The sequence below is a fragment of the Cajanus cajan genome, chromosome 4, assembly GCF_000230855.2.
Source record: "Cajanus cajan strain Asha chromosome 4, NIPB_CcT2T_4, whole genome shotgun sequence".
Lineage (NCBI taxonomy): Eukaryota > Viridiplantae > Streptophyta > Magnoliopsida > Fabales > Fabaceae > Cajanus > Cajanus cajan.
Window position 1 is genome coordinate 28,233,937 of NC_138520.1, and position 21,291 is coordinate 28,255,227.

General features: G+C 39.9%; 1 protein-coding gene, 1 long non-coding RNA gene and 1 other non-coding gene across 4 annotated transcripts; 1 reads left to right on the plus strand and 2 right to left on the minus strand.

The window, feature by feature from the left end:
* Nucleotides 1–734: 734 nt before the first annotated feature.
* LOC109792672 (potassium transporter 8) lies at nucleotides 735–17,460 on the minus strand. Its single transcript, XM_020352098.3, has 8 exons — nucleotides 16,652–17,460; nucleotides 16,080–16,569; nucleotides 15,803–15,856; nucleotides 5,660–5,920; nucleotides 5,136–5,188; nucleotides 3,923–4,046; nucleotides 3,578–3,832; nucleotides 735–2,877 (listed from the first exon to the last, which is right to left on the minus strand). The coding sequence occupies exons 1-8, from the start codon at nucleotides 16,688–16,690 to the stop codon at nucleotides 1,832–1,834; spliced, it is 2,322 nt and encodes a 773-aa protein (XP_020207687.1). The 5' UTR covers nucleotides 16,691–17,460; the 3' UTR covers nucleotides 735–1,831.
* LOC145956770 (uncharacterized) lies at nucleotides 12,368–13,768 on the plus strand. 2 transcript variants are annotated; one of them, XR_014433033.1, is made up of 4 exons: nucleotides 12,368–12,826; nucleotides 12,916–12,964; nucleotides 13,289–13,396; nucleotides 13,741–13,768. It is a non-coding gene; the product is annotated as an uncharacterized LOC145956770 (long non-coding RNA). The 2 variants fall into 2 exon arrangements; XR_014433034.1 differs by having other exon boundaries at nucleotides 12,916–12,960.
* A 3,257-nt stretch (nucleotides 17,461–20,717) lies between the features above and the next one.
* On the minus strand, nucleotides 20,718–20,824 carry LOC145957625 (small nucleolar RNA R71). The gene has a single exon (XR_014433668.1). It is a non-coding gene; the product is annotated as a small nucleolar RNA R71 (small nucleolar RNA).
* Between the last annotated feature and the right edge of the window lie 467 nt (nucleotides 20,825–21,291).

Below are 21,291 nucleotides of genomic sequence, written 5' to 3' on the forward strand. Positions count from 1 at the left end.
TTGTTTTGTAAGTTGCTATTTCTCTTAAGTAATAATCGATTATTTGCTCTATTTTTAGTAACTGAGAAGCATTGTTGTAATAATTGATCATTAAGCAAAATAATTGATTATTTCGTAAATAGATTTCTAGAATAATTGATTATCACTCAAAATAATCGATTGTTATTCTTGGTTGATTTTTAGATCTGCAAAGAACAAAATAATCAATTATCCATATAAATAATCAATTATTTTTATCAGAAAACTTTATATATCAATTTTCACATTTAGAACTCAAAGAACATGAATCTTTGTGAGATGACACTCGAAAATACTCTCTGAAAAGTGTTTTCCCTTTTAAAAGAAGAGGTTTGACACCCTTTGCAGGAACCTCAAAAAAAGATTCAAGAATTGAATTGATCATCATCTTCATGGAGCTATAAGCTAAGCTATAATGGTTTGATTCACCTACTGTAAAATGTTTTGTAAATAAGGTGAGTTCGTTCTTTAATGACTGTAACTTGTTTTAAGTAGGTTTCTTAGGAAATGGAAATCTTATAGTGGGATGCTATAAGTAAATGTTTTTTAGGGTGCAAGAAGTGACTTTTTTAATGGTGTAGAAGTGTACTGCATATGATATTGTGATTCTAAAACTTCTAACATTAAATATTAGTGAAAATTTTCAATTGGATTAATTGGGGGCTAGATGTAAATCACAAGTAGATATGACTAAACTAATATAAATTTTTTATACATTTTTCTCTACCTCTACACTTGTCTTGTCATTCTTGCAAATATGATTATATGTTTGATGTTGTATGATATGAAACATGAACATTGCATATAGGACAAATTGAATTTGAATTTGCATGTAATCTCAACATTATATTCTATATACAATTATATATCAATATACTTCTTTGAAAAGTCTTAGAAGATATTTTAAAACAAAGAAAATTTAAAAAATTTTAATAACCAATTCACCTTACTCTTGGTTAAACCATCTTTTCTAAAATAACGTCTGATATATTTTTCTTGAGTTTTTCATTTTCTTTTTGCAAGACTTTACAATTTTCTTTGAATTTCTTATACTCAAGAGTGATTATATAAGAGTCTACTACAAGAGTTTCATACAACATCTATTCTTCATCAGAATCATCAAAAGTATAAGAGTTAGTGGTAATTGATTAAATTAAATATAATTTAATTTCATAGCTTGATTTCCTTAATATAAAAATGTTTATGGTGTATATAAAATCATGTCTATGTATCGTTTTTTTTTTTTTTTTTTTTACCTTTTTCATATTTAGGCATCTAAAAAAATACACCACAAAATCGAAGGCGTCGACAAATGTCCCATTTAAATGTTCATAAAATTTATTTATTTGCAAAAAATATGTTGCAGGATTGCTACTTTCTCTCATGTTTCAATACAAGAGATGATCAACCAATCTGCTAACAAGGATCCAGTATCAATTTTCAGCAGCACAAAACATATTTACTTAGGGGGGGCTAACGCAACACATCTTTTACAAAATTCTAGGCAAGCTACTTACACAATCCACAATTACCCTTCAATTACAAAGTTTTCTATTAAAAAAAATAAACTCCCACAAAAATATCCCTTGTCCACTTGATCCATATTTCAAGTTCATGCTAGGATACTTGGATGAGAACTTGGACAACGTGACATGTACTCCCTCTTGACAGCTTATTTATGTACCAAGAGCAATAAGAAAAAGGTAAAATGTAAATATTGGTAGCATGGAGTGTTAGTATACAAAATGCCACCATTTTTACTGTGCAAGATTTACCTAACCATATACTGAACTACATATCTTGTAGCCAAAATTCAGACATGATAAACCATGCCCACCTCTAGGATAGATGCATGAGGGATACTTAGAGCATAATTTGGTCCTCTAGAGTTTCTCCTCAAGAAATCATACCCATAATTGATTACAACTTTCTTTATCCAACTTGATCCTCTTTTTGCTTTCACATATGAGTGACCCATTATAAATGTCATTCCTGCCTCCCTCGCTTGCATCAGCTCCTGCAACTCCTCCCTTGCACTCAAATCAATCTGTGGACTCTCTGGCAGAACAAACCTTACTCTTTTCCTCACTATTTCAGGAGACTTAACCACCCTCAATTCTAGAGTGTCTTCCATTTGAGAATTATCATCTTCACACATCATTATGCCTTCCGAGTTTGATGCTGAGGTCCCAACAACTGTCATCTTTGTGTCATCCTCATAACTTTCGAATCCTAGGTTGTTTTCAGAAGTGTCCGAGCGTATGAATTCTGCTATGCTGCAAATGAGATCTTTTTCAAACTCATTGTCGTCCTTGTGAAAGTCACGATAGCCATACCTTGCTATGCACCTATAGAGCCGGTATTCCTTAGGGCCAACTCTACCAACTAAGAACCTTTCTGTAGGCCTCACATGTGGCACTGGCACGGATTTAACGCAAAGGAAAATCACAACTTGATGAAAAGCTGGGAGATTGGTAACAAAATGAGAGAAAATAGCGGGGATCCCAGAAACAAGCTCAGTGTGTATGAGGCCAATTCCCTTAACCCTGACAATTCCTAGAGTGGGGCCTAAACCAAGGAGCCAGTTGATGGAAACCTTGTTTTGAACATCAAACTCATACTTCTTAAGTGTGCCATAGTGCCACACGTACATGACAATAAGAAAGATGAAAGATAGGGCAATGGGAACCCAAGCCCCTTCAAGGAACTTGATGAGGGATGCAGAGAAGTATAGTGCTTCAATGGAGCCAAAGAAGAATATGAAGCAAATGGCTAGGAAAATACTCTTGTGCCAACATAATACTATGACTAGAGACATTAAGCAAGTGGTCACGAGCATTACAGTTATGACAGCCAAGCCTGTTATGGGAAGAAAAAAAAGTTCATTTGAAATATATTACATAATCAAAACTAAAAGTAGGCTGTTAAAAATCAGTCAGGGTTTGAATAATTTTATTCACAAGTATTCTCGAGGTACTTTGTCTTTTAAAATTCAGGATAACACCATGTGATATTAATTTAGAAAGTGTCACAAGATGCAGATAGACTGAACTAATCCTATTTGATCTTTGACTTTATATAGGGTTTGTTAGGATAATCTTATACAAAAGTACTTCTAGGAGAAAAAAAGAGAAAGAGAGATCGAGATAAACTTCTCTAAGGTAAAATGAGAATATGCAAGTTAAAAATAAGATTTTAGAGAAGTTAATAAACTAAGGAGAAAACTTCTACAAATTAGTTTACTCGAGTTAATTTTAACTTATGGAGAAATTTCTTTCATTTTTTCTTATTTTTTTTCCCTACAAGTGATTCTAGAGAAGTTTACCCAAACATATCCATAATGCTTTTATTGGATGACTTTCTTTAAAAATCAAACCCAAGAAGAAAATTTTGAGCTACTAATTTCCGCTCAATTAAACTACCAAAAGAGGAAAGGGAATAAAGAGAAAGGAAATTAAGATTAGAGGGAAAAAAAAAAAAACATAGTGACATAAAAAGATGATTCATTTCAGACATTCACTACTTCTAAATTTGCATGTGCATCATGGAGGTAGAGTACCTGATGCATTTCCCATGCGTTTTGTATCTCTGAATCCAACAGTAATGGCCAGGCAAAGTAGCATCAAACACCAGTTGATCTCGGGAATGTAAATCTGGCCATGTACCTTCGATGACGTATGAATGATCCTCACTTTCGGGAAGCATCCCATGGAAGAACATTGTTTGATTATTGAGAATGTACCTGTGATGATAGCCTGACTTCCAACCACAGCTTGAAGTATGGCTATAGCAAGAACAGGCCATCTAATTTTCTCTTAAAAACAAAAGAAAAGAGAAAATGTAAGGCAAAAAGCCAACGCTTAATCATTCTTTAAACTAGTGTCCCTTGTGACAAAGATTTTACCAGGTACAGATACGTAGAACCCAATTCGGTAATCACTTTCAATAGTATGATGCTTGGATAGATATGCAGCTTGTCCCATATATGCCAGGATTAAAGAAGGGTATACCAAAAAAGTAAAAGCAATCTGCAGGTAAGTGCATTTTGTTAATGCATTGATTATTTCTCTGAAGCTTCTAATCAAGAAACCATCCCCCAAAGCTTCATATTCATTTACTTTTGGTCAATCCAAAGATTCATATTCACGGTTGGTATATATTTCTCCAAAAATACTCGGCAGAAAAATAAAATAAATTTTTCATAAATTAAAATTAACTTATACATAAAATAATTTATAAAACCTCTCCCAAATAAGGCCCGTAGAAAAACATAAAACAGAAAGTTCATGAAAAGCTCAAGCATTAAAGTTACTGAATAACATTACCAATATATAGCATGAAGACTAGTGAGTTGGAGAATTTAGAGAGAATCCCACCATTCTTGGTACAATTTATCTTTTAATACAGTTTTGTTCAATGGTATTGAGCCAGTTTGGATAGTCTAGAAGAACATTTGAGAGAATCTTTACTAAAAATTAAGAATATTTTTTAGCAGAAAAACTCTAAAACCTCTTGTAGGCTTGTATCTAAACATGTTCATTGTGTTGGTAATTGGTATGCTAAGTATTATTCTTAACTGAAAAAAAATCAGTTGCCAGCCATCTAAATCACTCAGTCATATCCTAGAGTATCATTTTTTACTTGTTACACAGGTGAAACTCCTACTTTTTCAACCTTGGGAGATGTAGCATTAACTTTTCACCTTAAGACTCGGTTCTGTTTGACTAGGAAAGTGAAAAGTAATGTTTCGAAGGAAATGGATATATAAAAAATATCTTAGAACAAAATATATATCATGTTTTCTCCCTGGTGCATTGGATGCATTGCTTTCAAATAAAAAAATGAGAATGTACATCTAAACTTGGGCCATTTTCCATTTCGCCAAATCAGAAGTTTGGTTTCAATCTGAGAATGACGCTATCAACTTTAAATAGTATAAATTCTTATTATAATAATAGTTGTTTATAAGAATTAATTAGCGAAAAAATGAGTATATAAATTTACTTTGTCAATATATTTTGGATTTAGACAAACATCTTTTCCCATAAAAAAATTCAACATAATTCTGAAAACAAAATCTCCAAATAATATTCCTCTCAAAGGCTTCAATTGTGCACCTGAATTGACAACTGTGAAAAGTGTCCTAGATCAGCAAACATAGCCTCAGAACCTGAAACATAAGAGAAAAAACATCATAGGAATGTTGGTAATTGAGATTTTTCCATCATAAAAATTGAATATTTTAGAGTTTGTAATTTTCTGTTTTACTTGTAAATTTGGTTAGATATTGTTTATGTTCAGAAAAAGTAAGGTATGCAGATAAGTGGTGTTTGCTCGTTAACTTAGTCATATTTTACTGTTTGTTTTATTCAATCAAGGTTAGTCAATCTTGGTCTTTTTGCACTTGTAAATACTTTCAATGGGTGTCAAACTAAGTTCATAATCTAAATATATCATATCAGTTTTTTCCCCTTTTGTGTGTGCGAAGTTGCATATTATAATTTCAACTTATTATATTTTTTTTTCTTAGTTATTCACCCTTGCTTTCATGTTCTGTTTTCAACAAGAAAAATAGAGCATGTCAAGCATGTAGCAGTTAAACACAATTTGCTAATAATACTAATACACACTTACTACTTACCTGTTATACATAGTAGAATACCCCCTAAGGACATCCAACCTCCCCTTTGAGTCTTCTTCAGAAATTTGAACATGTAGTACGGAGAGAGAGCCTCATAAACATGTGGGTTCCAATGTAAGATATTATACACGCCGATACAACTGATGCATACCAGCCAGGTCATCACAACAGGTGCGAATAAGAACCCCACTCGATGAGTCCCATAATGTTGAAGTGCAAACAAAAACACCAGTATTACACAAGCAACTGGGACTTCAACATCTGCACAACCAATTATATTTCAGGAAATGAAGAATTATGCCTAACTATATAATAGAAAAATTGTGCTGCATATTTCACAATTGATTATCCCGCTTAAACAACCAACAATTATTAGAATTTATAAGATTGACTTAAACAAGTACATTATGATTCAGCCCCAGAAAATAGAAATCTTTAGCAGAGGGATGTTTTTAAACTCCAAATTATTTAATGAAAATACACAAAGAGGAAGCCGCATATTTAACCGTAGCTGATAATAAAAAGATAAATTAATATCAGATTTAAGCCAGAATAATCATAATACAACATGTCCCTAATATATGGAACCTCTGCCAATAATAATACTCACAGTTCACCCAACTTCACAAGGCACTAATACAATAGTGCCATATTTAGAACCACTGAAGTGATTAGTTTATGATATAAATGGTTATTATTAACCACTCTTAGAATATCTGTAAATTCTCCTTCTTTCACATTGTTTCCCTCATCGCATTTCCAGAGTGTTCCTGCGTAAGAACACTCTTCTTCTTGATCCTTCCTAGTTGCCTTCAAGTCCTTCTGAATCTTCCGTGTTGACCAAACACTAGCTCCACGTGGTGGGGGAGGGTACCTGCACAGGCACTCCGACGATCAAGTCAGTGTTCGGTTTAGAGCAATAAATGCATTAGCGGGAATAGTAACGTACCTCATTTATGTCACACTACCTGTATATTTATAGTGACATATGTGGGCCTGATGAGCCTTCATCCTTGGGAAATGGGTAATACATGACTTAACCTTAATCCTGTCTTAATCTAGTATGGTAATTAATGCAAAGTAGGCAGTTGGTTTGCCACGTGTTTATCATAGGCTCTTTCTTCAGGTTCTCGGCCAAGCTTGGGGCCGAAGGGGTGTTTTGAATAGCTTCAGATCCCTTCTCTTTGGGTTTTTGGCTACTCACGAGACCGAGGGAGTGTTCGGCCAAGCTTGGGGCCGAAGGGGTGTTCGGCCAAGCTTGGGGCCGAAGGGGTGTTTTGAATAGCTTCAGATCCCTTCCCTTTGGGTTTTTGGCTACTCACGAGACCGAGGGAGTGTTCGGCCAAGCTTGGGGCCGAAGGGGTGTTGTGTTTCATTCGGCTAGGGCATTCCTTTCGGTCTATTTCCTGACCTGAGGGGGCAGTTGGTGTGGCTCCTTGGTTCGGGCCCCCCTTTCGGCCTATTGTCCGACCGAAGGGGTGCCAATTGGTGCGTTTCATTAGTTTGGGCGCCCCTTTCAGCCTATTGCATGACCGAAAGGGTGCTTACTAGTACACTACCCCCCCCAAGCCCAAGGATGAAAGACGAAGGGGTTTTACACTAGAGAGGCTCGGGGAGATTTAGGGTTTAGAACGTAGGGGGGTGTGCATTTTTGGGAGTTGTGTCGTCTAGATAGTGACCGTTGCATGCTACCGCCGCCTTCAGGTTTCGTGCCTAGGGTTGTGTCCTTTGGCGCTCAGGTGCATTTATTGTGAGCCTTTTGGGTGGCCTCGAGTAGTCTATATAAGGTGTTGAGGTGGGGCTTCATTTTTCAAGCTTTCTCTACACGGCCTCTGTACATTTTCTTCACTGAGCCGAATACTCCCAAAAGGTTGGTTTTTGTTTTTTATCTATTGTGTGATAATGGCCACCGAAGGTGTCACCTTGTCGTCAGGGTCCTCGGCCAGCGATGGGGGTTCGGCCCAAAATGTGGACGCCGAGATGCTAGCATTTAACGCCGAAGTAGAGATAGTTGAGGGTCCCATTGGGTCGGGGCCAGAGCGTAGTGGGGAATCGGGGAGTTCCACTGGGTCGGAATTACCCGATGCCGAGATGACCCCTGGGGATTACAGGCAGAAATACCCTCCTTGCGAGATCCCCGGGTACGATTGGGTCGATGGTGAGGTGGCGGCCTATTTCTCTCGTTTTCATGAGAGGGCCGCCGTGATACGTCTTCTTAGTCTGTGCACGATGGGCCGATGGGAAGGTTGGGATCCCTATCCTATCATGCTGCGTCGATGCCGGGCCGAAGGCCCTGGGGAGCTCGATCTGGTTTTCCTTGCGAAGCGGGAAGGTCAGGGGGATTTCTTTTATATGTACGAGTGTTTCTTTCGGGAACTGGGGATGTCGCTTCCGTTTGATGATTTCCAGATGGGGGTCCTTCGCGTGTTGAACGTGGCTCCGACCCAGTTGCACCCGAACGCGTGGGCTTATATGCAAGCGTTTCGGGTGTTGTGTAGATACCATTATGTAGAGCCGACTGTAGGTTTATTTTTGCATTTTTTCTGTACGCGCCCGTCTAATAAAACTGTGAAGTGGTTGTCGTTGATTCGGAATCCTGACCGACCGCTGTTGACGCCCTTCACATCGTCCTTTAAGGGCTTTAAAGCAGGGTTTGTGAAGGTGATCATAGACCCTGTAGTCGGTAGAAATTATTTTTACGATGCCGACGGGAAGCCTCTTTTTCCCTTCTATTGGACTCGTCAGCCTCGGAAGTACGATGACTTTCCCGAGGATATGATGACCGACGCCGAAGTGTCGGCCTTAAGCGTTCTTAAGGGATTGCCGAAGTGCATCCCGTCTCGGTTCCTGGTGCTGCTTCCCAAGTCGCCTCGGCCTCGTTTTGAGCTAGAGGGTATGTGTTGTTTTTATCTGCTGTTGCTCGTGCTTGTTAGGTTGATTTGTGACTTGTTTTATTTTTGCAGGTTGGATGGCGCAGCAAGGGTTGGGCTTGTCTTATCGGCAGCTGATGAGGAACAAGGCTCCGGCTGGGTCCTCAGCCGAAGATCATCGTAGTGTCTCGATTGATCCTCAGCCGCAAGTCATGGAGGCCCCCCGACCGACGCCCCCTGTCATCGCTCTTCCTGATCCAAAGAGCAGGAAGAGAAAAGACAAGGGGAAGAAGAAACCTGATGCGGCTGGTCCGGAAGGCTCGCGGCCCAAGCAACGCAGGGTTGAAGGGTCTTCGTCGGATTTGGCGGTCCCTTCGGCCATTGTGGCTAAGGACTTTTTGTCCGAGGAGATCCGGCTGGCAAGGGTGATGTCTTCAGATTTGCTGTCGGCCCAAGGTCACATGATGCTTGATGCGGCCACTCCCTCGGCACAATGAGCTATGGCTTGTGAGTTACATGTCCGGGCCACGACTATTTTTAGGAAGATGGCTTTGGAGCCGATGGGCGAGCTGCACAGTCTCCAGAAGAGTTTGGAGGACTCTAAGGCGGCCCTTCAAGAATCCCTCTCGGCACAAGAGGCGCTCTCAAATGACAAGGTTGCATCCGATGCCGAAATTGCCCGGTTGAAGGGGGCTTTATCAGAGATGGAGGCTCGGGCCTTGGCGGCTGAAGAAGCGAGAGTCCGAGAGGCGGAAGAGGCCGCTGCTCGGGAGCAACAATCCAAGGCCGAGGCAGAAGCTGCTATGGCCGCCTTCCGGACCGAGTGCGAAGGCAAGATTGTGAAGGAGCACGAGGAGGGGTTTTGGCATGCCGTTTGGCAGGCAACCCACTTCGGCGCTTTTCCCCCTGACTTTTCTTTTGAATTGAGCAAGGACTTCTTTCAGGGGGAATTCATGGATTTTGCCGAGGCGCCGGATAACCTTGAGCCAGATGATGCGGCCCCGCCCCAATCGGCCCCGGCAGAGGATCCCGGGACCACTCTGAATGATGATGACGAGACCGAGCAGACCACCAATGCCGATTAGGCGGCCTTTGTTTTGGATTCATACATCTGTTTTGTTGATGATGTATATGGATAGGGTATATTTTTTGTTTCTTTTTTGATTCCTTGGGCCGGATGAGCCACACCCGATTGTACCCTCCGGCCGTTAGTGCCGCTTTTGAATTGAATGAAATTTTAGTTCCTATTCGGACTTTTTTATACTTGCACATTTAAGTAGACGTTGTGCTTTCAAATGAATCGGTTTTTCTATGGAGACTTGCTTCCATTTGAACGATAAAATTGAGATGTCCTTCAGCCGGGTGAGGTTTGCTTGGGAGGGAATTATTGAATCATCCTTAACCGATTAACATGGTTCGTGAGGGAATACGCGTTCGTCCTTGGCCGAGCGAGGTAATTCGAGAGGGAATGTTGCTTCGTCCTTGACCGAGTTAAGGTACTCGGGAGGGGATAAGTGTTCATCCTTGGCCGAACGAGGTAGTTCGGGAGGGAATGTTACTTCGTCCTTGACCGAGTTAAGGTACTCGGGAGGGAATAATACTTCCTCCTTGACCGAGTTAAGGTACTCGGGAGGGAATAAGTGTTCGTCCTTGACCGAGTTAAGGTACTCGGGAGGGAATATTACTTCATCCTTGACCGAGTTAAGGTACTCGGGAGGGAATAAGTGTTCATCCTTGGCCGAACAAGGTAGTTCGGGAGGGAATGTTCGTTCATCCTTGGCCGAGCGAGGTAATTCGAGAGGGAATGTTGCTTCGTCCTTGTCCGAGTTAAGGTACTCGGGAGGGGATAAGTGTTCATCCTTGGTCGAACGAGGTAGTTCGGGAGGGAATGTTACATCGTCCTTGACCGAGTTAAGGTACTCGGGAGGGAATAATACTTCCTCCTTGACCGAGTTAAGGTACTCGGGAGGGAATAAGTGTTCGTCCTTGACCGAGTTAAGGTACTCGGGAGGGAATATTACTTCATCCTTGACCGAGTTAAGGTACTCGGGAGGGAATAAGTGTTCATCCTTGGCCGAACAAGGTAGTTCGGGAGGGAACATTCGTTCATCCTTGGCCGAGTGAGGTTACTCGGGAGGGCATTATTCATTCTTCCTTGGCCGAGCGAGGTTGCTCGGGAAGGCATGCATGATTTAACTTGTAATTAAATTGGGCAAATGAATGATTCAAAAGAGCTTGTTTCATTGATATGGTGCCTCGTTAAAAACCTTTCCCAGAAAAGCCTCTTTCACATTTTTATAAGAGGGCAAAACCTGAGGAAGGAAAAGAGTACACCGAAACAATTACATACTGTTTAACTGAAATAATGTTTCAAATGCGTTGTGTTCCATGTTCGGGGAATAGCCTTTCCCGAGAGCTCTTCCAACTTGTAGGCTCCGTTTTTCAAGTTATGCATTATGCGAAACGGGCCGTCCCAATTAGGTGCAAGTTTGCCCTGAGCTTTGTCTTTTCTTGCTTCTCTGGTAGTTCGCCACACGAGATCCCCGGCTTGAAACTCCCTTGGTTTCACTTTGGTTCGAATTTTCTTTGCTAACCTGGTGCGACATGCCTCCATATTGATAAGAGCTCGGTCTCGGATCTCTTCCACCAAATCCATCTCAATGTTGAGTGCTTCCCGGTTGGTGTCTTCATCGAACTGTGTTCGCCTTAGCGAAGGTTCCCCCACCTCAACCGGGATCATTGCATCTGTGCCGTAGGCCAGCCGGAAAGGGGTCTCTCTGGTTGAACTCTATGGGGTGCACCGGTATGCCCATAGGATGTCCGGTAAGTGATCCGGCCAGGATCCCTTAGCTTGTCTAAGTCGTCGTTTTAACTCCTTTAAGATGACTTTGTTTGCCGCTTCAGCCTGCCCGTTGGATTGGGGATGTTCGACCGAGGTCATCTTATGTTTGACACCTAACTCGGTCAAAAATTCGTTGAAGCGTCGATCGGTGAATTGTAGACCATTATCTGTTATCAAGGCGTATGGGATTCCGAAACGTGTGACGACATTCTTCCAGAAGAACTTTTGGACATTGTTGGCCGTAATGGTAGCCAACGCTTCTGCTTCGATCCACTTAGTGAAGTGATCTACTGCTACCACCAGGAATTTCACTTGTCCCCTACCCGGCGGGAATGGTCCGAGAATGTCCATGCCCCAAACAGAGAATGGCCATGGAGTGGTTATAGGATGGAGCTCCTCTGGAGGTTGATGCGTTAGAGGTCCATGTTGTTGACACTGCCTGCAATGTTGTACAAACTTGGCACAATCGGTTTTCAAGGTGGGCCAGTAGTAACCAGCCCGAATCACTTTTGTTGCGAGAGTCCGGCTTCCAGAATGAGTTCCGCACACTCCTTCATGAATTTCTCGGAGAACATAGCTTGCCTGCTCGGGAGTGAGGCATTTCAACAAGGGGGAGGAAATGCCTCGCTTATACATTTCTCCGGCAATCAACGTATACCGTGCGACTGTGGTCCTCATTTTCTTCGCTTCTAGGGAATCTTCGGGCAATTCCCCGGTCCGAAGGTGGTTTACTATGGCATCCATCCAACACGGGCTTCCCTAATCAATCTTCAGGCACTCAGTTTCATTGATGCTCGGGCTAAGTAACTCTTATTGTATCATGCTACGCAAATGGCTAGTTTTCTTGCTACTAGCGAGTTTAGCTAGTTGGTCGGCCCTAACGTTGTGTTCCCGGGGAGTGTGTGTGACTCGGACCTCTTCGAAGTTGCCTTTTAGCTTATGGAAAGCATGAAAGTACAATAGCAAAGTCGGATCTTTGATCTGGAAAGTGCCGTTAACTTGCCCTGTTACCACTTGTGAATCGCTAAAGCACTGGAGCTTAGTGATGTCGAGTTCGGCGGCCAACCTTAGTCCCGCGAGAAGGATATTGTATGATTTCTAAAAGATGTTGTGAATAAGTTTCTTTAGTTTTTGTATGAGACGCACCCTGGAGTTCAGGTTATGTTTTCTTCCTATGTTTTCTGTCCTGTTTTTTCTTATATCAACAACTTAGTTTATGTCCCTGTGCGTGTGCCTATGTTTGAGTGCTCTGCGTGCTCATTTCTGTGTGCTCTGTGTCTGTACTGTGTTGTGTGCCTTTGTTTGCCTTTGAGTCGTTGTGTGTGCATGCTGTGTTTTGTATGTGTTTCTATGTGCGTGTATCTGTGTTTTTTGTGTTCACAGGTGGCAGCCCTTTAGTTTGGGAACACCACCAATATTCTTGAGGCATATTCATGCGGTTCAAGTGAGGAACAAGTAAGTCTCTATATTATGGCAAAATTGAATCCAGACATACTACTAAGTTACTTGTGAAGCATCTCTGACAAAATTTTCCCCTTGTTTAGGGTATCATGTAGAATTTTGCACTGTTCTTCACCTCATTTTGCAAGGCAGGTTTGTTTTCTCAGCTTTATGTCTATCTATGATGGTATGTTACAAGTATATATTCATGAAATGTCATGGGATTAGGTGAAATAGTGTGACCTAGTTTTGGGATTTTTTACGCTTTCTGTATGTGTACCATATCATGCCTGTGGCATGTTTGAGAATGGACCCACCTTGCTATATACTGAATTGTCATGTCAGTTAGTTTTTTTTTTTCACATCTGTGTAGCACCTCTTCCTCTATTTCTTGCTCATAGTTTTTCATTTTGCTTGATTAGTGTTTAAGTATGTTAACATTTTTATTGGTGTGGTGATACCCTTCTGTTAACGCAGGTTCGCATTTGAATTCTAGAATCCAGTAAAGAGAATACACATGCTTTGCTTTTGGGTCTTGAATGCCTTATCAACATCCCATATGTAGATGATACCGAGGATTTTAAGGTATGATGATGTTGACATTCATGTCTTATGGTTGTCTATTTCTTATGTTATGATTATGATTTATGAATTCTGAAACTTGTGTTTTCAAAGTGTGATATATGATAGTATACATAGCTAATACATACAAAAATATAACTAAAATCCAGTTAAAAATTTATTTTATAGGTAATTGTATTTTGTTTTAATAGAAGGCACACTAGTAAACATATAGGCTCAAAGAACCCGACTCCTTGGTTTTTTGAAAATTAAAAAAACAAATTGAGAACACGACAAATATTTTTGTTTATCTTTTGGTTGTGATTTTTTTTGAAATAATTATTACTCACATCATGTTTATGTGGCAGGAATACATACTTTCTGTAATGGTAGAGACAAGTGGGGGGATATTGCCAAGTGGGGGGTAGAGACGATGGCCCTCAGCTTATTCAAGGAGGGTCGACCCAGAAGGATATTGTATGATGTGTTGGCATTCACCACGACGTATCGTACTTTGATCCTTCGTCTCTGCCGATCGTCTCCAAAATAAGTATACAGGTCTATTGTTCCTCGAGTGTCGACACGCTCACCTGAGAAACCCACCAAAGGCTCATCGTAAGGTGTCAATTCCTGCTCTGGGATCCCGAGTTGTTCAAAAGTTTTCCAGTAAAGGATATCAGCCGAGCTTCCCTGATCAACGAGAGTTTTCCTTACAATGCAGTTGTTGATTTCCACACTGATGACCATGGGATCATCTTGCACTGGGTCCACACCCTGGAAATCTTGGTCGGTGAATGTGATAGGGGGCATATGGATGACTGCTGCCCGGTCTATAGTGTTAACCGACTTGATCTCCCTCAGGTGCCTCTTTCGCGCCGAAGACGAGTTTCCGCCCCCCGCAAAGCCTCCTGCAATGGTGTTTATGACTCGTCTGGGTTGATTTCGGTCGCCTTGGTTCCTGTCTTGAGACCTACTCCGCTCCCTGGATCGGTTTCGCCGAGGTGCTCGATCCCGATTCTCCCTTCGGTATTCCCTTCTTCCTTCACGATTGTCGCTCCTTCGATGATCCGTCGGTCGAACATAGTTCTGAAGATGTCCCGCCTTGACAAGATCTTTAATTCGATCCCGAAGGGCGGAGCATTCTTTAGTTGTGTGCCCCCTGTTTCGATGAAACTGGCATGTTTTTGTTTTATCGGCATGCGGGGGGGTCATGGCTCTTCTTGGGACGGCCAAAACTTCTGTGGCCAGGGCATGTTCCAACACTTTAGCCCTGCTGGTGTTGAGTGGTGTGTACTGCAAATATCTCGGCCCCCTGGCATTCTTGTCCCGATCTGGCATATCTCTTTGGCGCTGTCTAGGAGGCTCTTTGTCGTTTTCCCTCTTTGCGAGCGATAGATCGGGTCAATTTTGACTTCGGAATTCCGCCAGTTCCTCCATCTGCATGTATTTGGTAGCCCTTTGTCGCAGGTCATCCAGGTCCTGGGGTGGCTTCTTGCACAGGCTGTTGACAAAAGGTCCGGGTCTTAGCGCTGTGGTTAGGTCATGCATTGCTACGGCCGGATCCAGATCTCGGATAGATAACGTCATTTTTCCGAACCTTTCCATGAAAGTTCTCAAAGGTTCCTTCTTCTATTGACGTACGTTGACCAGCGCGATGGACGTGAGCTGATGAGGCCGGCTCATGGCGAACTGTATTACAAAGCGGGAAGACAAGGACGTGAAAGAGTCCACGGTCCCGGGTGGAAGCCTGGTAAACCAGTTGAGTGCCGGTCCTTTTAAGGAGGTGGGGAAGACTTTGCAAAGTATAGCATCCTCGTCCGTGTACAAACCGACCTGGGTGACGAAAACATCCAAATGCTCTTCAGGGTCGGTGGTTCCGTCGTATTTTTCTAAGGTCAGGTTTTTCCAGTTGTCGGGCAAACAAATATATTGTGATACGTAACCACAATAATTTTATGATCAATATTTATACAGCATATATACCATTCAGGGGGCAAAAGTTGTTTGCCCAAGTCAACAGCAATATCATATGTTGCAGACATTAGAACTATTCTAAATGTGTAGCTTCTAAATTCTTCGAGAAAATATTCCAGAGAATAGTTCAAGGTGCCAAGCGTGTTGCAATTTACTAATCAAAATTTGAATTCTGACTAATCCAATTTCAATAGTATAATCATATGTCTCCAATAGTAATAATGGATACAGTAACAAATTCATCTTCGATGATAATAAAACTTCTTGCAGCTTATTAAAATTAGCCCATATTTCTGCAACTGTATTCATGACTTGTTGTTTGGCTTGGCTGCTAATATGTGACATGTTCATCAAAGTTAATCAAAAACTAGACTTAAATCTATATATAGAGCAAAAACATGAAAGAAATGAAAGAGAATAAGAACACCAATTACTTGTATTCAGATGGGAACTTACATTTGTGCTGCTCTTTAGACATGGAAAGCTCCAAGCCAGACACAGCAGAGAAAACTGCATAATATCCAAAAGCCAAATAATTCAGTCATCAAGATCCACGATCACTGCATCTCATGACCAAGGTTCTAAAAAAGGTCTAAGACCGTGATTTTAGCCGCAGCATAGGTCTCTATTTGACCTTAATTTCCTTCAATATATAGGATTAGGACGAAGCCACGGCCACAATCTAAAACCTTGGTCATGACCAAAACACATATAATACTCCAAATTCCAATACCAGAAATAGCAGGTGTAAGCACACCATCCCCGATAACCATGCAGGTCCCAATCAAAGCCAGAACCAGCAGCACCCTCTGCAGAACCTTGTGTTTCTCCAACACTGATTTCAATCCCTGCCCAACATTCCTCTTATCAATTGGCACTGTTCCATCCTTGGTGTACTCCGTTAATTCCTCATCTGCAAGCTGAACATTAGGCAACAACCCCACCTGCGCATGCCTGCATAGCAGAGAGTACAAAGCAAAAGTCCCTCCCTCTCCGTTGTCATCTGCTTTAAGCACAATGAACACATACTTGAGGAGTGGAATCAGTGTGAGTGTCCAGAACACAAAAGACAACACCCCATATATCTCTTCATTGCTCTCTGAGTGCTGAATGTCCTCAGCAAAAGTGCTTTTGTAAACATAAAGTGGCGATGTGCTTAAATCTCCATACACAACTCCCAGGCTCTGATAAGCCAATGTTAACACTGTCTTCCATGATTCATCCTGCAAGATGTGATGAGTGTTATGCCCAAAACAGTTTTTTTTCCACATGTATTACTCAAAAGGACACTCCCACATGGCTTACCTTAATCGAGTTTTTGTAGATCACAGACTCCAGATCCATTAGGGAATGTCTCAGAACAAGATAGCAACTTTTTTTAAGGAAAAAAATGCTTAGATGGTCATAGCAAAATGAATACCATCCTCATGAAGTAACACCCTCCCCAGATATGGAAAATAAAAATAGATTTTGAAAAGAGAGTTTGGTATAACTGCTAATCCTTTTCTTTGTTTTTTGTACTCTCTTTTCAAATATGTATATAAAAAGCCTGTTTTGGAAAAGAGGCACAAATGCAGACAAAAGAAGAACAAACAAACATACAACACCACCACCAACTAATTTAGAGAATAGTGGTGTGACGAGGAAGGGTGAACGGTGAAGTGATGTCAGAATGAGATGATTAGAATAATATAAGTGGGTATCCGTGTGGTTGAGAGAGAAGGAGAGAATAGAGAAGGGTATAACGTTTCTACTTTGTTCTGCACTGAGTGCTGTTTGGTGTTCGGGTTTTACATGTTTTCAGTTTCCTTCTACATTTTATTTTTTTATGTTGCTCTATTGTGTTGCAGTTTTGTACTAAGGAAATTTATAATATTTTTGGAATTTGATATTTTATATATATATAAACATGGGTGTGTGTGACAGAAAGAAGGTGCATCACATGAATTACATGGGTAAGAAACAGAGGAGAGGGTTCCATTGTTTGCATCCAAAGATTAGCAATTGCAATAGCATGCACTAATTGGAACTATTGAGTGACCTGACAATAACGCTGACTACGGCTGAACTGAAAGAGACACGTCCTCCATTTGTCTACCTCTTTCTCTCCCTCTCCTAATTATGGAGACGTTTGAGTTTACCAGCTGTTAGCGCCTACCTGTTAAAATAAAAACTCTATTAGAATAAAAGAGATTTTTTTTATTATGTATGGACATAATTTCAAAACTAATAATTAATAATTAATTTATACATGTGAGACATGATTTTAATTTATTAAATATTATTTTAATATAAACGCGAATTAAATTTAAGAGCGTGGAAAAAATATTAATAATATCTAATTTATTATTTGTTTATGACTTAATAATATCTTTTACTATTTCATCATATTCTCCTTTTTGGAGAGGATTTTTCCTCAAATCTAGAGCATCTTCTTCCTCTTCTTCAACATCTACAAAGGAAGGTATGTCACAAGCATTAGAGGTGTTATTTTCTTTATGAATGCAAGGTCTAACCTATTGGTCCTCTTTAGATGTGAGGTGATTTTATCCTTAATTTCTTTAATTTTATTGGGGTCCTCTTGATTCCCCTTAAATACAAGGCCCATAAAACTATCTAAATTCAAATTATATTTTTCTAATTTTTCTAAAGGAGGTTTTTCTACAAAAAAAAAAAAAAAAAAAAACATGTCTTTGGAGTCCTACGTGATCACCTAGGCTCCTAAAAACCAAGCTTTATACAACTAACCTTCCTTACCTTTCTAAAGGGCTAATTGATCTACAAGTCAGCATGATGAAACTAGTGGAGGAAAGGCTTGGTGTTTCCCTTCAACTAGATCCATTGAAACTCGCCATCTTCATCCATGGACTCATAGTTGTGGAGAAAAAAAAGACATTAGAAGGGGGATTGAATAGTATATATAAAAAAACTTACATTTTCAAATTCGTGAACTAGTATCTACAACAGATGAAAGGTTAGTAAGAATAATCAATAAAACACAATGTTTTTATATTGGTTCACCTCAACCACCGAGGCTACGTCCAAATCTTAATCCAACCAGATTGAATTCCATTAACTTTTAACAAAGTTACAAGTATTCTTTTAACAAGTCACTTTTGGCTCAAACAAATGTTCTTTCATTGGCATCTTCAAGCCAATACCCAAATTTTCTTTTACAAACAAGTCTTTCTAGACACAAACCCAAGTTAAAGCTCTATGAAAAAGACTTTTAAAACAAATCTTGTATAGAATTCTTTATAGATTACTTGTGCCAAATTTGCATAGCATAACGTTTAGAAAAGACAAAACTATTTTTGTAACTCTTATCAATTATATTTTGTAAGGGTTAAGCCTGGCCTCTTTGGGTTACTGATGTTGTGAATTTTACTCGTATTTTAGCACTTTAATTCACAAGAATTCATAGCATAATCATGCATATCTTTCATGTTTTTAATAAATTTTTATATCATTTTCCTATTTTATGCTTTTCTTGGTATGTGTTGTGTTTTCTCTGAGCAGGATCAAGATTTAAGAATTAAAGAGGAAATGCTGAGCTACAGGGAAAATCACGGCCGTGATTCTAAATCACGCCCGTGATTCACCAGAGAAAATCACGGCCGTGACTCCCAATCACACCCGTGAACGCCACTGACCCTTCATAGATGTGCTCCAGAGAAGATCACGGTCGTGATTCTCAGTCACGGCCATGATTCACTTCGCGTCCCAGCTTTTTAAGTTTTATGTTTTATTTTTATTTTATCTTTGTAATTTTTTATCTTGGTAGTTTTACCTTTTTACCCTTTTAGGTTATAAATTAGATGAGGTTAGCCTAGAACGGGGATTTTTTTGTTTCGGAGACAGTTTTTTTTAGTTTTTGACACTTGGAGAAGGTTGGGCGCCTGTGCCATCGACTCTAAGGTTTGCTTTTCTTTTATTCTTTTTTTCTTGGAGAACTACTATGAACTCCTGTGAGTAGTTTCCCTTTTTCTGGGATCAGGGCTTAGCCTCTGAGAACCTCTTTATTAATGCATTATTCAGTTTCTTAATTTTATTCCAATTCTTGATCTGTTCTTTTATATTTTATATATGAACTTTAATATTATTGTTTTCATAATAACATTAATTAAGGATGAACTGAGAGGAGAACTTGATTATAATTATGATAAACAATTAATCTTAATTTTCATAATCATAGATAATTAGGGATGAACTGAGAGGAGAACCTAATTATCGGAACCTAAAGGAACAGACTTGAGTGTTAAATCACGAGAGTTGATTTAAGCTTTCGAGGAGCAATAGATTAACAAAGATCTTAATGGGTTTAATTGAACGTAATTACCACGAGAGTAGAGATTAATTTTAATTAAACACGTCCTCGTAGCCTGAGAAGGTGCAAGGATTAAATTAGGTTAAGACTACCTTCAAGATGGAATAGAATTAATTAATGAAAATAATAATTCAATAATGTTGGAACTCTTTGTGCGAACCCTAGATTCCCGGAAATCTCCTTATCTTATCTTAAAGTTTTATCTTATTCATTAATTGCATTACTATCTCTTTTACCATCGAATCTGATCTTATCATCTCAAAACAAAAATTCCATCTGTTTTAAAATTCAAATTAAAATACTAGTAATTCTAGGTCAAACACGTAGTCCCTGTGATTCGATATTTATTACTTGACGACAACCGTACACTTGCGGTTTTCCATACATCAAGTTTTTGGCGCCGTTGCCGGGGACTACGTCTCTTGATTTAAATTACAATTATTTTAATTCGAATTTTTTTTAAAAAAAAAAAAATTAAAAAAAATTAAATAAATAAATAATTTTTTAGTGTTTACTTCTCCAATTCAGATTTCACGGGTCACTTTCTTTTTTTTTTGCAGTGCCTTAGGGTTAATGCAAAAGAGATCTCTACGTCTTGGGAAACCAACACCACTTGATCCTGAGATTGAAAGAACTCTCCTGAGAAGGAAAAGAAACCTTTCTAGAGAATTTGACATGGCTGCACAACGAGATAATTTACCGCTTCGGGATTACTCTGCACCCGTAGCTCGTGGGATACCTGGAGGGGAGATGCAAACTGGAGCTACTGTACCAGCTTCTCTGGTGAATATGCTCAAACAGAACACCTTTGGAGGACTACCATCAGAAGATCCTAATGACCACTTAGAGGGGTTCTTGGAAATCTGTGAGACCCAGCAATTTGATGATGAAGTTTCTGATGGAATGCGACTCCGCTTATTCTCACTCACCTTGAGATATAAGGCAAAGGTGTGGCTAAGAACAGTGCCTAGAGAAAAGATAGCAACTTGGGAATTATGTGAAAGAGCTTTTCTAGAGAAATTCTTTCCTCCTTCTAAAACTAAAGAATTGAGGAAGAAAATCACTAATTTCCAACAAGGCACTGGAGAGACTATTTATGAAGCATGGGAGCGGTTCAAAGGATATCTTCAAGCATGCCCACAACATGGCTTCAACCGTTGGCTTACCATCCAATTTTTCTTTGAAGGATTGGACCAACAAAGCACCATGATATTAGACTCAGCAGCTGGAGGATCTTTCATGGGGAAACCTATTAATGACTGCATGATTATTTTGGAAAATGTAGCCTCAAATCACAGCCAATACAGTGAAAGAGAAGTCACAGCAAGGAAAGGAACTCCGGGGCGATATGAAGTGAACAATATTGAGTTACTCTTAGCAAAATTTGATACTCTTAATCAAAGATTAGACAAGATGGAAAAAGCTAAGGTTAATTCAGTGGCTACAAATCAAGTATGTGACCTTTGTAGGGAACAAGGGCACACTGCAGTAGATTGTACCTCAATTTTTACTGGAGAAAAAGAAGATACTACTGAACAGGTGGCAGCTTCTCATAATTTCTATGACACTCCTCGAAGAGAGAAGAGTAATCCATATTCCAACACATACAACCCTGGTT